This window comes from Eleginops maclovinus, chromosome 18, assembly GCF_036324505.1.
Source record: "Eleginops maclovinus isolate JMC-PN-2008 ecotype Puerto Natales chromosome 18, JC_Emac_rtc_rv5, whole genome shotgun sequence".
NCBI classification, from domain to species: domain Eukaryota; kingdom Metazoa; phylum Chordata; class Actinopteri; order Perciformes; family Eleginopidae; genus Eleginops; species Eleginops maclovinus.
In genome coordinates this window covers 24,821,222-24,835,110 of record NC_086366.1, presented here as the reverse complement: position 1 = coordinate 24,835,110, position 13,889 = coordinate 24,821,222, and the positions used below count along the sequence as shown (strand labels likewise).

The 13,889-nt window shown below is 39.9% G+C and overlaps 1 protein-coding gene across 1 annotated transcript in view; it reads left to right on the top strand.

The window, feature by feature from the left end:
• efhd1 (EF-hand domain family, member D1) overlaps nt 1–13,889 on the top strand; it is a 15,040-nt gene extending 1,151 nt beyond the window's left edge. Inside the window, exons 2-4 of the mRNA XM_063906187.1 lie at nt 7,544–7,691; nt 8,916–9,050; nt 9,190–13,889. Of these exons, the coding sequence (XP_063762257.1) occupies nt 7,544–7,691; nt 8,916–9,050; nt 9,190–9,324 (418 nt within the window). The 3' untranslated portion in view covers nt 9,325–13,889. The remainder of the gene's footprint in view (nt 1–7,543; nt 7,692–8,915; nt 9,051–9,189) is intronic.

Genomic DNA, 13,889 nt, shown 5'->3' with positions numbered 1-13,889 from the left:
GTATTATAGTAAAGCATAATCTTGTTTAATACAACACAGACCACCATTACTGGCCTGGTGTGTAATCAATGAAAAATAATCATACAAAAACATACTTTATCCACCCTTTATTTGGTTCTGTGCTGCTAAACCACAAAACAAATGTGGATATCCAGTATGTTCTGTTTGCTATCCTGTGTGCTGGTGATCATGCGGTTTTAGTTTTACCTGCTGGCCACTAATTGACTGGAACTACATTTTATGTCTAAGGCAACATCAGGCTTGAGTTGAACTCGGAATGTAATAGTTATCAATTGTATGATAAATGTGTGCGGACTAGGAAGGCTTTTAGTTGAACATCTGAACTGAGAAGCACTGGTGAGGTTGAACATTGGGGTGAATCCTGTTTTGGCTCACAACATGCTTTTGCTCCCTCTTTCTTTCTTAATCTCACTTGCTAGTGTTATACCCAACCTGTGCATCGAGTTATAACTCATTTCAAAAAATGATCTTAAACAAACATCTCAAAAAGATGCTTAGCCCCTATGGCAGTAAATTAGTATAAAACCTCATTTGATTGTTAAAACAGGATTACTTTTAAATTGTTTCTTGGAAAAAGCTGACCACATCTGCTCTGGCAAATAACAATTATTTAAATTGATTCAAACCAAATGAGTCTTATTATTGTGGTAACAGCTTGTTGACATAAGCTGATTCTGAGACTTCATAGTGTACTGTCATCGCGTGTTGGAATGCTTTCAGTCCGAGCATGAGAGCATCTATTGTCTTTGGAAGTTTCCTCAGGGGTAGACCCTCGCCGTGTGACAGCAGTATCATTGTGTGCATACTGCTGGAATCTCGGGTCACGACTCTTTTGTTATCATGAGTCAAAATGGATCACTGCAGTTCTTTGATGACTGTTTAAAATAAATCTGGAGCTGTCATTTGAAGTTATTTTTTAACCTTTATCTAATCACAAGTGATTCTGAGTCATTTATCTAGAAATCTTGTGACTTAAAAACCCCTTTTTAATGTGTTGAATACTTTGGTTTATGGGTGGAGTCGCGCAGTGGTGACACGTTGGCCGACCACGTTGGCCGACCTAGAAGTCATCTTCTCATGGGGTCTCTTTTTGTAATTTTTTGATTGGATTTCTGAATATTGCAGAATACAAGATCTGTGGGAAAAACTGGTTTATGATACTAGCATGTTTTGGTCAGCAGGATAATCTCCAAATATTGAAACCAATTGTATGTTTTTTGAAGCCTAAATGCATCAACAGAGTAAAAAGCTAATGTATAAAAACCACATGACGGTAGCATGATTTCACATCGCTAAGCTAAAGGCAGACCGGTTAGCTGCATGATGACTTTTAGACATTTAGCCACTTGATAGCGAGCGCAGATTAATGTAACTTTAAAGCTTCAGAGTTTAGTGACGTATATCTCGTATAACAAAATGTGAAAATCTCGTAAGCTTATGTTTATCACAGACCTTATTTCATGGATCTACACAAAAACACCTTCAAAGAAACGTTGACTTCGGAAGTGGTTAATGCTAACCTATTTCAGGGTTTTAGGACTCATTCCTCCACCACTCTATACTTGTAAGATTATTGGTCTTTGTACTAAGATGGGGAACCTCTTATTTTAGCACCATACCTGCTAAGCAACAGCATGTTAGCATTGTCAGTGGGATGGCTGTTAACTCTTATTCTTGTCAGAAAATAGTTTGGATATACTAATGTAGCATGTTGGTGTGTTATCTGCACAGGTGCATTTTTTAAATGTAATTATCTTTAGTAGGGTTACAAAAACAAGAGATTTGGTTGGCTAGCACAATAATTCTGAGATAAAGCTCATTCAGAAGACTATAACAATGCCAGAAAGAAATATTTTATACTTAACAATGCCAGTAATGATCCAATCATTTAAGAGAATCTGGAGGCCTATTATCTCATAATTATAATATAGCAACTTATACGTTAACCCTACATGCTGGCTTGCTAGCTTATACTGAAATGATACATTTTTAGACGTTTTATTGAGCAGGGTATCTCTACATGTTAACACCACCACAATTTTAAAAGCGTAAATGCAATTTCCAGAAGTAAATAGCTAACGGAGTGCTATAAACTCGTCACATGACTTCACGTTACTGCCGCTAGGCTAAAGCTGGACTTGGGTTTGGAGTGACGACATGAGCGGATGACATTAGTTTGCTAGTCTCATTTAGCTCAAATGCTAACTAATTTCCTGGTTTAGGACTCATTTGCCCCACTGTATTTCACAGGCGCATGTTTTCATAACCGAGTGTCTGAAATTGATGGAGTCAGACAAACACATTTCATTCTTTCTACACCAGCAACACAGTTCATTAAATATATTTGTTTTGCAAACAGTGGGATCAGCTTCGCATTTATTCCCTGTAACATCCAAAATCATAGCACAATTTTTTGCACAAATTGAGTAGCATAAAAAAATATACTTACACATTACACACACTTAATGATGGGGCAGATTAACTGGAGCAGACTCTATGGAACAGCGTTTGTTCTGTTGTCCTCCCGCTGCGTCGAAACACAACCTGGTTTCCAACCCCCTAACTTGGTTGTCATGTGGGAGATGCAGCTACTCCGGTCTCAAATCTCTTTAGTCCCACTTCCTTTTCTGCACTGATCCCATTCACACAGTCCACATCCCCTCAGGGCATCCACCGCCTGGTGACCCAGTTTCCCTCATCTGAAAGCTTTTGGTTTGAAGGCATATTTCAGTATTTAATCAATCTGTTATAGATATAGAGTTTTGAAATATTTAGAGCAAGCATGTCCAGATTTACCCATGTTTCCTGACTGATGTAGCAAAGGGAAAATTAGATTGTTGGTCTGCTTTATGTTTTGGGAAGGAACATACCTTTTATATTATGTACATACAATGTGCTTCTTCTGTGTTTTCCTGTACTGCATCAGTGAGCTTTCCGACCTGAGCTGAACTGAATGCGTAATAATGGAGGAGATGGAGAACAACACTCGCAGAGAGTGAGCTCCCTCGTGCCAAAGGCTCAGGCATCTATAATTAAAACGGCATCTGCAAAACAATGAGGCTCAGTCCAGACTGTTGCAGGCGACGTGGAATCAAAACTCCCTAAACTGAAGTGTGTGTAACTTGACTGGCCACAAATAATGGATATATACAGCAGTGTTTAAGTCAAACTAATTTGTTGGCCTTCACATGTTACGTATGCAAACAAATATTTCTAGTGATGACTTCTGTAATTGTGTTTGCCCTGAAATGCCTTATAGCTACAAACTAATTTCCCCATGGAGAGACAAACGATGTACATGTTGTCATTGGTGTGCTGTTTTATCTGTTTAAGGTAGCGGTCTTATAGTGGATGTCGGATTCAGGAAAAAACAAACAGATGCATAGGTATACATTTCTTTTATTTATTTTGAACAGACAGTAGTCAAAGAAATACACAATCCTCTTGGTGGGGACCGAGGTAGTTCAACTTTGTTTGAAGGATACATTTTCGTAGAAATAAGGTTTTACAAAAGAAATGATGACCTGTATAAGTTCCTAACGTTAGCTCAAGATAGCTTACCAGAAAAATACATAATGTGAATGTGATCAGGATCGCTCAGGTTGAAGGCAAGAGACGGAAGGGTTCGGGGTTGGGCAAAAATAATACCGTTTATTTCGTTACAAACGTGCACACAAAAGACAGCTCCCCGGCACTTCCAGGACGGCAAGGCCAGGACGGGGTGTGTCGGCTTCCCAGGACCCAGCCTACTGCAAGACAGCCCAGAACCAGGTTACCAACATGCTTTATATTAACTGACTGATTACCTGATTCTGATCAGCTGTCTGGTCTCCGGCCGAGCCACTCCCCTCACCCCAGCAGCCGGCACTCTAACCACACCCGGCTGCCACAGTGAACTACTAATGCCAAGAGTTACTAGATGTCTGTATGCCGTTTAAGGAGTAGTGTTTTAATAAGTTCGAAGCTGATAAAGTCGCTGAGGAGTCATCTCTTACTTCTTACCTCTGTAATGCCTATACGCATTACCAATAAGGAAATGACTGTGGAAAAATACAAATATATAAGCGATGATCAAAAGGAAGTAGTTTTTGTAAAATGTTGCCTGTGAAAATAATTGATTTCAACTTTCCTTAGCAAAAATCCAACATGGTGCATCCATAGTTTCTTTGTTCTTCGACACATGACTAAACCAAGGTTGAAAGTCTGGTCTAGACACACAATCGGTATGTCACCACCAGAGTACTCAAAGTGTCCCTCCCCAGGGGTGAAATGCTAGTTGTTAAGCTACAGAGGCGCACCTATTTCCCTTCTTCATGTGTTTACGCTCCATGTTAAGTTGTGGCTTGTTTAGAAGGTTATACAACCACCAATATTAAACCTCCACCAAAATAGGCAATGTAGGAAATCAGTCTGCATTGTTCCGTGATTGAATGCGTGTGATTATTCCATTATCTGCTGCCAACAGCTGCTTAAGAGTGAATTCCTTCAGTTTAAAAAAAATCCCTGTAGCATCTGAAGGACTGATATGGTGATAAATCTGTGTCGCGTCAGTGCCCAGTGCGGTTTACGCACGGCCGGTCACTGTGTTAACCTTCATTAAATCTCCTGAAAATGAGAGCAGGCTGCTACAGTATAGCAACACTGACCTTTACACATGGCAGACTCAGTTATAGCTCCATATTCTGCTGACGTCCAGTTAGGGTGCATCATGGGATATACTGTGTTTTTTTCCCTTTTAGACCAAAAGTAGTAGTCTCTTATTTTACCCTTGAAACACATCGCAGATCTATTGCTGTTGTGTAACAATAATATGTAACCATGTATGTGGGGGCAATTCATTAGAATTATTCATGAAATAGCATTGGTCTGATGGATCACACCAATCTTAATAATTTGTAGTTCTATTGTTATGATAGCAACTACCTGCTGGACAATCCTTGTCCATCTATCTTTCTGGCGATGTGTGTCTAATATATCTGTGATAAGTTCAGGGGTTAGGGTTGGGGTTAGACTCATCTTTCTGACTCTAATGAGTGCAGCATCTGGGTACTCGGTGAACTGCGTTTCGCCAGTACAGAAGTACGCTAATTTAGACAAACAAGAAAAGGGATTGATAAACATACACAATGGAACAGGGTCAAGGCATTGTTGTTGAGTGCAGTACTGTAAGGAACTGTGGTGTTTGTTTGTCCATGACAGTAAAGCCTGCTCTGCTCGTGGTCAGCCAGCAGCAGAGGAACACCCTGTTTTAGTCTGCCTCTAGCATTCCTGCGCTCCCACAAAGAAGAGCCACATTAGTGTATGGGTGCCTTTGTGTTCCTAGGACTGGAATGCTGCCTAAAGAGGAAGCCCTCCCTCTGGCAGTAATCAGTCCATATGCAAATGAAAGGCTAATTGTGGTCACTACCAACCCGGTTACAGCAGCTAGAATGGCAACGTAACCATAGGCAACTTCCTCATTCTTCATGTAGCCCCTTGTACATTTTGATTCAACATTTGGCTCATTGAGTGTTGAGGAATTATGGCTATGTAGCAGCCAGAGGATCAGCTGTCGGTGCAGTTGTCTTAACGCAGATGCAAACCACAGTTGTCAAATGCATACTTCGCTTATTACGTGTGTGACAGATCCACAGAGACCCATTTGTGGTGGGGAAGGAGATCACCGGGAGGACATAGCAAGACCACAGTATGTGCACATTAGACTGGGTATACAACATCTGAAGGCTGGGAAAGGGAATTTCCATCCTACATAATTTCCAATGTTAGTAACGGCGAAGGAAAACCCAAAAGAACTTTTGAGTTGGTTATTTTCTATTAATTTTAGTGTAAGATTCTCTCTTCAGTTTCCTCACCAAGTGTTTCTTTGGTTTACTTTAGTCCTGCAGTGCATCTCTTACATTGGAATAACATTGGATTTCCTTAGGATCAGCGAGTATAGAAGAATGTCAAACACCAATCAACTCTTTCAATACTGTCAGAAGAACTCTCACGCATTTGACAACTTGACAGTGAGACAGTTTTAAGCCTAGGGAATTGTCCATTGACGCTTGGCAGGGTTTCAGTATGTGATGATGTCATATCAGTCTGATTGTTAAGAGAAATAATGATCTTTCAAAAACAAAACAAAGAGGGTCGAGGTCCTCGTGGCCTTTTTCAAGAGCTGAAATGAAACAATGGCTTGGTTTCTGGCTCGAACAGATTAGCCTCTGTCTGGAATAAGCAAGCCTGATAACTCACACATACACACACAGCGGCTGAGAGTTTCTATAAATACTCGTCCTATCAGACTATTGGCTTTGCCATTGGCTCATCCAGTTGGTGATAACAGCTGTCTGACTGGCTGCTTGAAATTCTCTCAGCCACGTGCAGTCACCAAGGAAAGTCGAGCTGCTGCTTTCTACTGATGTTGAGCTGTGAGAGGAGGAAATACATAGCAGGAATGAGTCCTCATCTGAGGAATGAGTTAGCAGTTTAGCCCTTCCTGGCTCCCTTGTCTCTAATTCAAGGTTTTTTCCAATGTGGTTTTAGTTAGATTCCTGAAATAAGGCCTGGGGTTAATACACACTTAGGAATTTTTCACATATTGTTCAACATTGAAGTCGAATTTGATGTGGCTAAACATTAGCATTTTACTTTGGTGATTGCATTTATGCTTCAGCTGTTTTAAAAGTGGTGATATTATGTAGAGATTATCTTGTAATGTGTTCTTTCAAAGTACTATTAAGTGTTTTGCCACATATATTTTCAGCAATATTCCAAAATTCATTGAAATAACACAATCACAGGAACCCTTGCTATGCTACTTTCTAGGTCGTCCTACAGAAACAAGTCACCACTGCACCACACTAAGGCAAGAGGCTTAGGTTTTGTATCATTCATAGCAATTTTTATTACTCATAGCTCGTCTACTCTGGCGTGGTTTGAGTCACAGAATATTTTGACAAAACATGCATTCATGTCTGCATTGTTTAAATAGAGCAGATGATAGTGGTAGAGAGAGCAACACGTTAGCAGGCTGCAGAGCTTTTGAAACAAAGAATACATTCATCAAATCACACATTTAGTTATTGATTTGGAATTATGTTGATTTTTTTTTTCATGTTTAATTCTTAAGATGTGTTCCCAATAAAGAAAGTGTTTGCCTTAAACAAGGATCAGTTTTTTACGTTTATGACTTTGTGACCAGACTGCCATGATGATCAGCTAACACCAAGCTACCAGCCACCTGCAGGAGCATCAACAGGAAACTAAAATATGTTTCTGAAAACATTGGAGATGATAAAAAGGCATCACATTAACATAATGTATATTCACATTTGATCAGCGCTGTCTAATTTGAAGGCTGTGTGTTCATTCTGAGCACGAGTTATTGTCTGAACAGATGCTTCCATATCTACATTAATATGATATCACATTACAGGGACAGACCATAATCACTATATGTGTAAATACTGTGTGGGGTTCTCATCACATCATGCTCAGCTCACTCTGATCTAACGCTGTGTGGTTTTGTGATTTATAGGTATGACACTGGTAGAGACGGCTTCATCGACCTGATGGAGCTGAAGCTAATGATGGAGAAGCTGGGAGCTCCACAGACCCACCTGGGCCTCAAGAACATGATCAAAGAGGTGGATGAAGACTTTGATGGCAAGCTGAGCTTCAGAGAGGTGAGTGCTAGTGTGCTGTGTGGCTTTTAGGGATGTGATTTAATTTCAAGGTAGCTAATAATGATCCTTTATCATCATCACTTTCAGTGTTTGGTTATAGGTCACTCACAGGATATAGCCACTAGGTTGGGCAGAGTATAAAGATCTGGACAACATGATTTTCAATACAGACAAAATTATGCTTCATGTCTTAGAGCTGCTGAGTCATATATTGCACCTCAAACAACAAATAAATCCAGAGTTCCGGTTTATTTACTTCCTCTACAGAAAAAGGGAGAGTAAAAGAAAGGATGTAATTCAGAAATCTCAGTTTCAGTGTAAGCCTGCTGCCTGCCACTCGTCCACCGGCAGACCCACCGGAATTATTTGGAGTATTTGTACAGTTTTTGACGAACAGAAATATTGTTTTGCATTTCCGGGAAAATCTGCATTTTGGTATGAGGGCGCACGCCTGGCAGTATGAGGGAGCAGTGCCCCTGTTGCCTGGTTTATACAAAACCCTGATTATGATTTTGGCCATAGTTGTGCAACCCTAGAATTAAGGCATTATTTCTCCTCCTCCGCATCCATCGCCTGCCCTCATTGAGTCTCTCCCTTTTTTGAAGATCTCTTCTGCATTACAGCTTAGAAGTCCATGACATTCTACTAAATATGGGACTTTACCGCTAGGACCAATATCAACTCCAAGTCTAATTTTAATTGGACTCTAGTGATATCACCAACCCCCAGGAAGTGAGAGGAGATCTAAGCAAATGTACGTAGTGACATTTAAGTGACACATTTGGGCCCAGTCAATTTCCCCCTTGATTTACATTGGTAAACACAGGCAATCATGAATTATGAGGGTCCTGAACGTTTTGAAATGAACAAAAAGCTAAAACCAGAGCTATTCTATTCATTTGACTGAGCTGGGACCGTCCGTGAGCGAATTAGAGACGAGACTAAGTGCACATGCTCTTTAGTCCCAGTGATGCGGCAGAACGCTGGTAGAGGCAGGGAAGATCTGGGTAATATTGTTCTGTAGTCAAGTCATTTTGGCTTCATGCTCCAATTGGCAACTTTCATTTTAATGAACGGGGCCCTGCTTCCGACTCTGTATCCAGGTATCTTTATACATCCATCATTTAAAATATGAAGCACTTGTATAAAAAAAAGGGTATTCTTACTAGATACGGTATGGCCACAGCAAGATTTGTTTGCTGAATGTAACTGAACTTCCTGCAGTTCCTGCTGATCTTCCGGAGAGCAGCAGCTGGAGAGCTGCAGGAGGAAAGCGGTCTGATGGCTCTGGCCAGGCTCTCTGAGATCAACGTCTCCACAGAGGGAGTGATGGGGGCCAAAGACTTCTTTGAAGCCAAGGTACTCAATGTTTGTTCAGTAATCTGCTTTGACATTAACCTTCAGACACATCCGCCAGTCAGAAACCGAAAGTAGCACAGGGCTAGTCTGGATATTTTGTGTTGATGGGAATGAACACAGTGATTTTCTGTGTCGACAGATGCAGGCTCTGTCTCTGGGCAGCAAGTTTGAGGCGGAGATCCGGGAGGAAAAAGAAGAACGCAAGAGACAGGAAGTGGAGAAAAAAGAGAGACAAGCCGCCTTCAAGCAGCTGCAATCCACCTTCTGTTCATGACCCGCCCCAGGAGGCACATAACAATCCTGACATGCACAGTCAGTGTTAACTGACATTTTTAGGAATAGCTTTTCATTCCACTTACACTCTAATCAGTGGCATTGCTCAACATTTGGGACTAAGTAACAAAAATAGCAAGTTTCATTAAAGTTAGCACTCACTTAAATACTTGAAAATACCTCATAACACAAGTCACAGGCAAGATTTATTCATTCCAGACTTTCTGCAGCTGTCCCACAGAAAGCAAGAAGGCAAAAACACACTTTCAGATGTATGAGGACATATTCAGTGATATCTCCAAATTCATGGAAATATCATTCATAAACTGTGCATTACTGTGGAACTGTTCAGTCCGTCTGTACGAGAACTGGAAGTTTCACTTTTAGGGAATTTTACTTGTTTGTGAAGCGTTTCTCATTTAATGTTACAGCTCATAGTTGTTGTTAAAATATTGTATGTTCCTCACAAGTTAACACTGTCAACCTGCGGTGAAATAAAATAATATAGTAGTAGAATAACTGCTTCACAGTATTATAATAACAGTAAGTTTTGACATCACTTAGTACGGACACATTTGTTGGTGGAAACTGTAGCTCAACATTGGTCGTTTACGCTTGGCTCAGTGGACTGATCCAACACTAAACAGGGTGTACTCTTTAAAATAATTTACAGTCTTCAGATTTGAGCCACACTAAGTACACTCCCTTGTTTCAATATTGTGCCCCAAATCTTAAGATGACCACTAAAATTCTCCTGTTATCAAAATCAGGGTGTTATATTTTGTATAACTTTGTGGTCTTTTTGTTTGCTTTCTTTCTCAGAGTGAGATGAAAAAACACTCATGTTTGTGTGTTAACTAACTGACTGGAGGGAGGGATTTGTTAGTTTAGCTTAGCATAAAGTGGAAGCTATTCTGGCCTGAAACCGCTGTAGACTCTAAAGCACATGTTGTTTCTTGTTTGTTCAATCCACACAAAGGCAGACACTTTGTGATTTTCGTTGCACTTTAGTGCTGTAACTCTCTTTATAAACAACAGTGTCACGTCTGTCTTTTTTAATAGCACAAACTCCCCCACGTTTTTTTACGTTTACTTTGGACAGAGCCAGGCTAACAGTTTTGCCCTGTTTCTAGTCTTTAAGCTAAGCTAAGCTACGCTAACCATGCCCCGTCTCCACCCCACTTTATCTCACGCTCAGAAACAAAGCATATCTACCTTTTTTCAGAAATGTTAAACATTTTAGTTCTAGTTTTTTCCACCTGTTTCTCCTGGGGTTATCCCTAAACCAGGCATAAGAAAAGGCGACTGAAGTTAAACCCTATTGGTAAAAGCACATTGAAGATGCAGGGACGGCTTGTATTTAAGCATGTTTTCCTGGTGTACCAGTACCTAACCCTTTCTCAACCTTGGCTCGTCACTCTGTTTTTAGGATCTAAATTCTAATGACCCAAGCAATTGCACAATTAATAAGTTGTCATGTGAATTTGAGTATGGTGTAGTTCAGTATTCTGTTCCAAGAGCATGCAATGCATGCAATGCAAGTGTCTTATGTAAGCTAGATTATCGCATATATTTTAAATACATTTCGATATTTTCAATGTAAATTAGATCAATATCAGAAATCTCCTGCAACACGGAATATACAAAGAGAGTAACTGATGCGTGGTTTAAGCCTTTACGTTTAAATTTGTGAAGAAATAACAGAAAAGCTAACTGGATTCACTAGCTAAGTCTGCTTTAGTCTTTGTGGACTGCAACACTAAAGGAATGTTCAGTGTTGATAAAGCATTTATTTTAAACAGACACTCTGAAGGGTTACACACTGTGACATAAGAATTTATATTGTAGTTTAATGTGTAGCTTCTCAAAGCAGATGTAGAGTGGGTTTAAAAGAAGTATTTTGGTTATTAAGCATTGCACTTTCAAAGAACGTATAAAAGACCGCTATTAAAAAGACTTGCCAACACTCGTCCTACAGTCCCCAGAATGCAATGCATGTTATAATGTTTAAGGCCCTCCCCCCCTCTGTAGCGCAGATCTTTTAGATTCCACTAACTGAGTTTGTACCACAGGCTTCTTATGACAGACAAAATTCAGCATGTGAAGGTGTTGATGGTAAATGTAGTTTCCAGTCTCGATTAAATATCTGCAAAATATCTTTCACCCGAAATATTTAAAAAAATGTATCCTTGTCCGTAAAAACCTCTGCACTTTGATTATGGGATATTATTTTGGTGTTAGAAATGTAACTATTATATAAGCCAAAACAACACGAAGCTCGACTTAGAATCCAAAATAAAGTTACCTTTAGTTCTTCTTTTCCCCCCAACTACGTTATTGACATGACACTTTTGGGTACAGAAAGCACAATATATTCTGCACCAGGAGAATTTATCGGTCAGTATAGATTGCAGAGTGGAATTTATTTATTGCTTGGAAACAATTCTCATTTAGGAAGTTGTTGTCTATAAGCCTGATGACAACAGGGCTTGATAAAGCTCCCTTAGACCTTCAAAATATCTTTAGCTGTTTTCACAGGCTGCACCTACTGCTGTGTGGAGTGCCTCTTTAAGCTGACCACTTATTGATATGCATACTTTGTGCTTGAACTGCCCATTCTCCACTCCAGTACTTCATCTGTGACTCTAAACGTTCCCTACTTGAGATTATGTATGCAGTATCCCCATTCAGGGTTCTTAACCATGTCTGTCCCAGTCTCAATGCCTTTCTCCTGTTGTGCAGAATCACATATTTTTGTAAGCTATCCCGGAAGTTTGCATTACAAGGGCTCCGTCCACAACAAGCAATTGGATTTTTCCATCGCTATGAGGCGAAGGGAGCAAAAATGCTGACACATGTCTGGGATTATGGACTCATTCCTCAACTCTCAGTCACATCATGCCTCACCATAAGACATGTAGCAATTTCAAAAAGCAAATGTTCATATTAGAACAAAGCCCTGGTGCTGCTTACAGAGTCATTAAACTAAGTTAAAAGTTCTAGTCCAGCTGCCCCCTCACTGCATCTCCACGTCATGAAAAAAACCCTCTTGTTATGCATATCTTTCTTCATCATGTGGTCCCAATACATCTCTAATATATGTTCTAACTGTGAGATTAGACGTAACAGACACCAAGAGCTCAGAGTGTGTAACAAGTGTTTTTAATAGCTTTGCTATGCAGCTATGTCATTAGCACTAGCTCAATATTTTGGAGAATACACTTTTGTTCAGAGTGAAATAAAAAAATGATTTTATCCTCATGTTTATGTGTCCAGATCTGGAGTTTAGATATAGCTAGCTTAGTTTAGCATTAGGACTGGGAGCATGGTAAAACAGCTAGCTTGGCTAGTCCAAACTGAAAAATACATCTACCAACACCTATAAAGTTCACAGACACATTTTTGAACTTGCAGTCATTTAAAAAACCCTTATATTGTTTAAGGGGGAGTTTTTACATTTCTGTTTGAATACAGTTTGAGCAACAAAATATTAGTGTGTGTCAGCTAGCTTTTGGGGTGTTGGTTTGTGTATTCTTGAGCTTGCTTGAACCGGCATCTTGTTTTTACACTCAAAAGTTGCCTTCACATGATACGTGCTTGCTCTTTGCTCAATGCAAGGTAGTGTGTAGAGCCTTGCTTTAAAAACAGCTAGTTAGTTTTGTTTCTAGGTTTACCTTCCCTGCTAGCTAGCGCAGTATCATGTCACCTGATTGGTTGCATTTCAAAAGGTCAGGGTCATTTGTGCTCAAAGTTATAGTTTGACTTTGAGTGCGGTGTTTGGTGGCCATTTGAGTGTTGCGCGACGCCAAGGTATCTCTTGCCTAGTCGACCGGCACCGGAAACAATAGCACAACCAGCGCAGAGCTGTCCTACCGCTGATCATACACAGGCAGCTTACACTAGGCTAATTATGTCCTGACTCCAACTCTGTAACCTAATCTACACACGTTTTTGTGTACATGATCCTTCTTCATCCTTGGATGTATGTTTTTTTAGTGTTTAATGTTAGACGCGCTAGAAATACTGAATACAAAACCTGCTTTATCCTACACCTCAACGCTGCCTATGTCAGAGTTTCTCAGCTGTGGCACAGGAGTCCATTTGAGGTTAAAAAACAATATAAGTAAGAGCTCCGTCCCTACACCTCGAACACCATTGTTTCATACATTTGGTGTCATTTCAGTTTTGAAACCCAAAGGTGGAGTCACTGAAAGCTGAACTGTGACCTAAGCAGTGTCTATTGTCAAGTGCAGGTCATGTATCTGTTCCTTTATTTTCTCTGGAGTAATGTATTTGAGTTGAAGCATGTTCAAGGTGTCATATAACAAAACTACTGTACGTATCTCATACCTTCTTCGGTATTTGTTGTGGAAATTGACAATGTATTTTTTCATAAATAAAACACTATATATATTGTTATTTGTTTTAGCAGAGACTTATAAGTTGCCAAATATAATAAAAGTCAGTGAGATATATTTTTGGGCACTTGTAAAGATATTGTGTTGTAATACTCTGTCAGAATGGAAGTTTGACTTGATTGCAATAAAGCATAAATAAAACTGATGT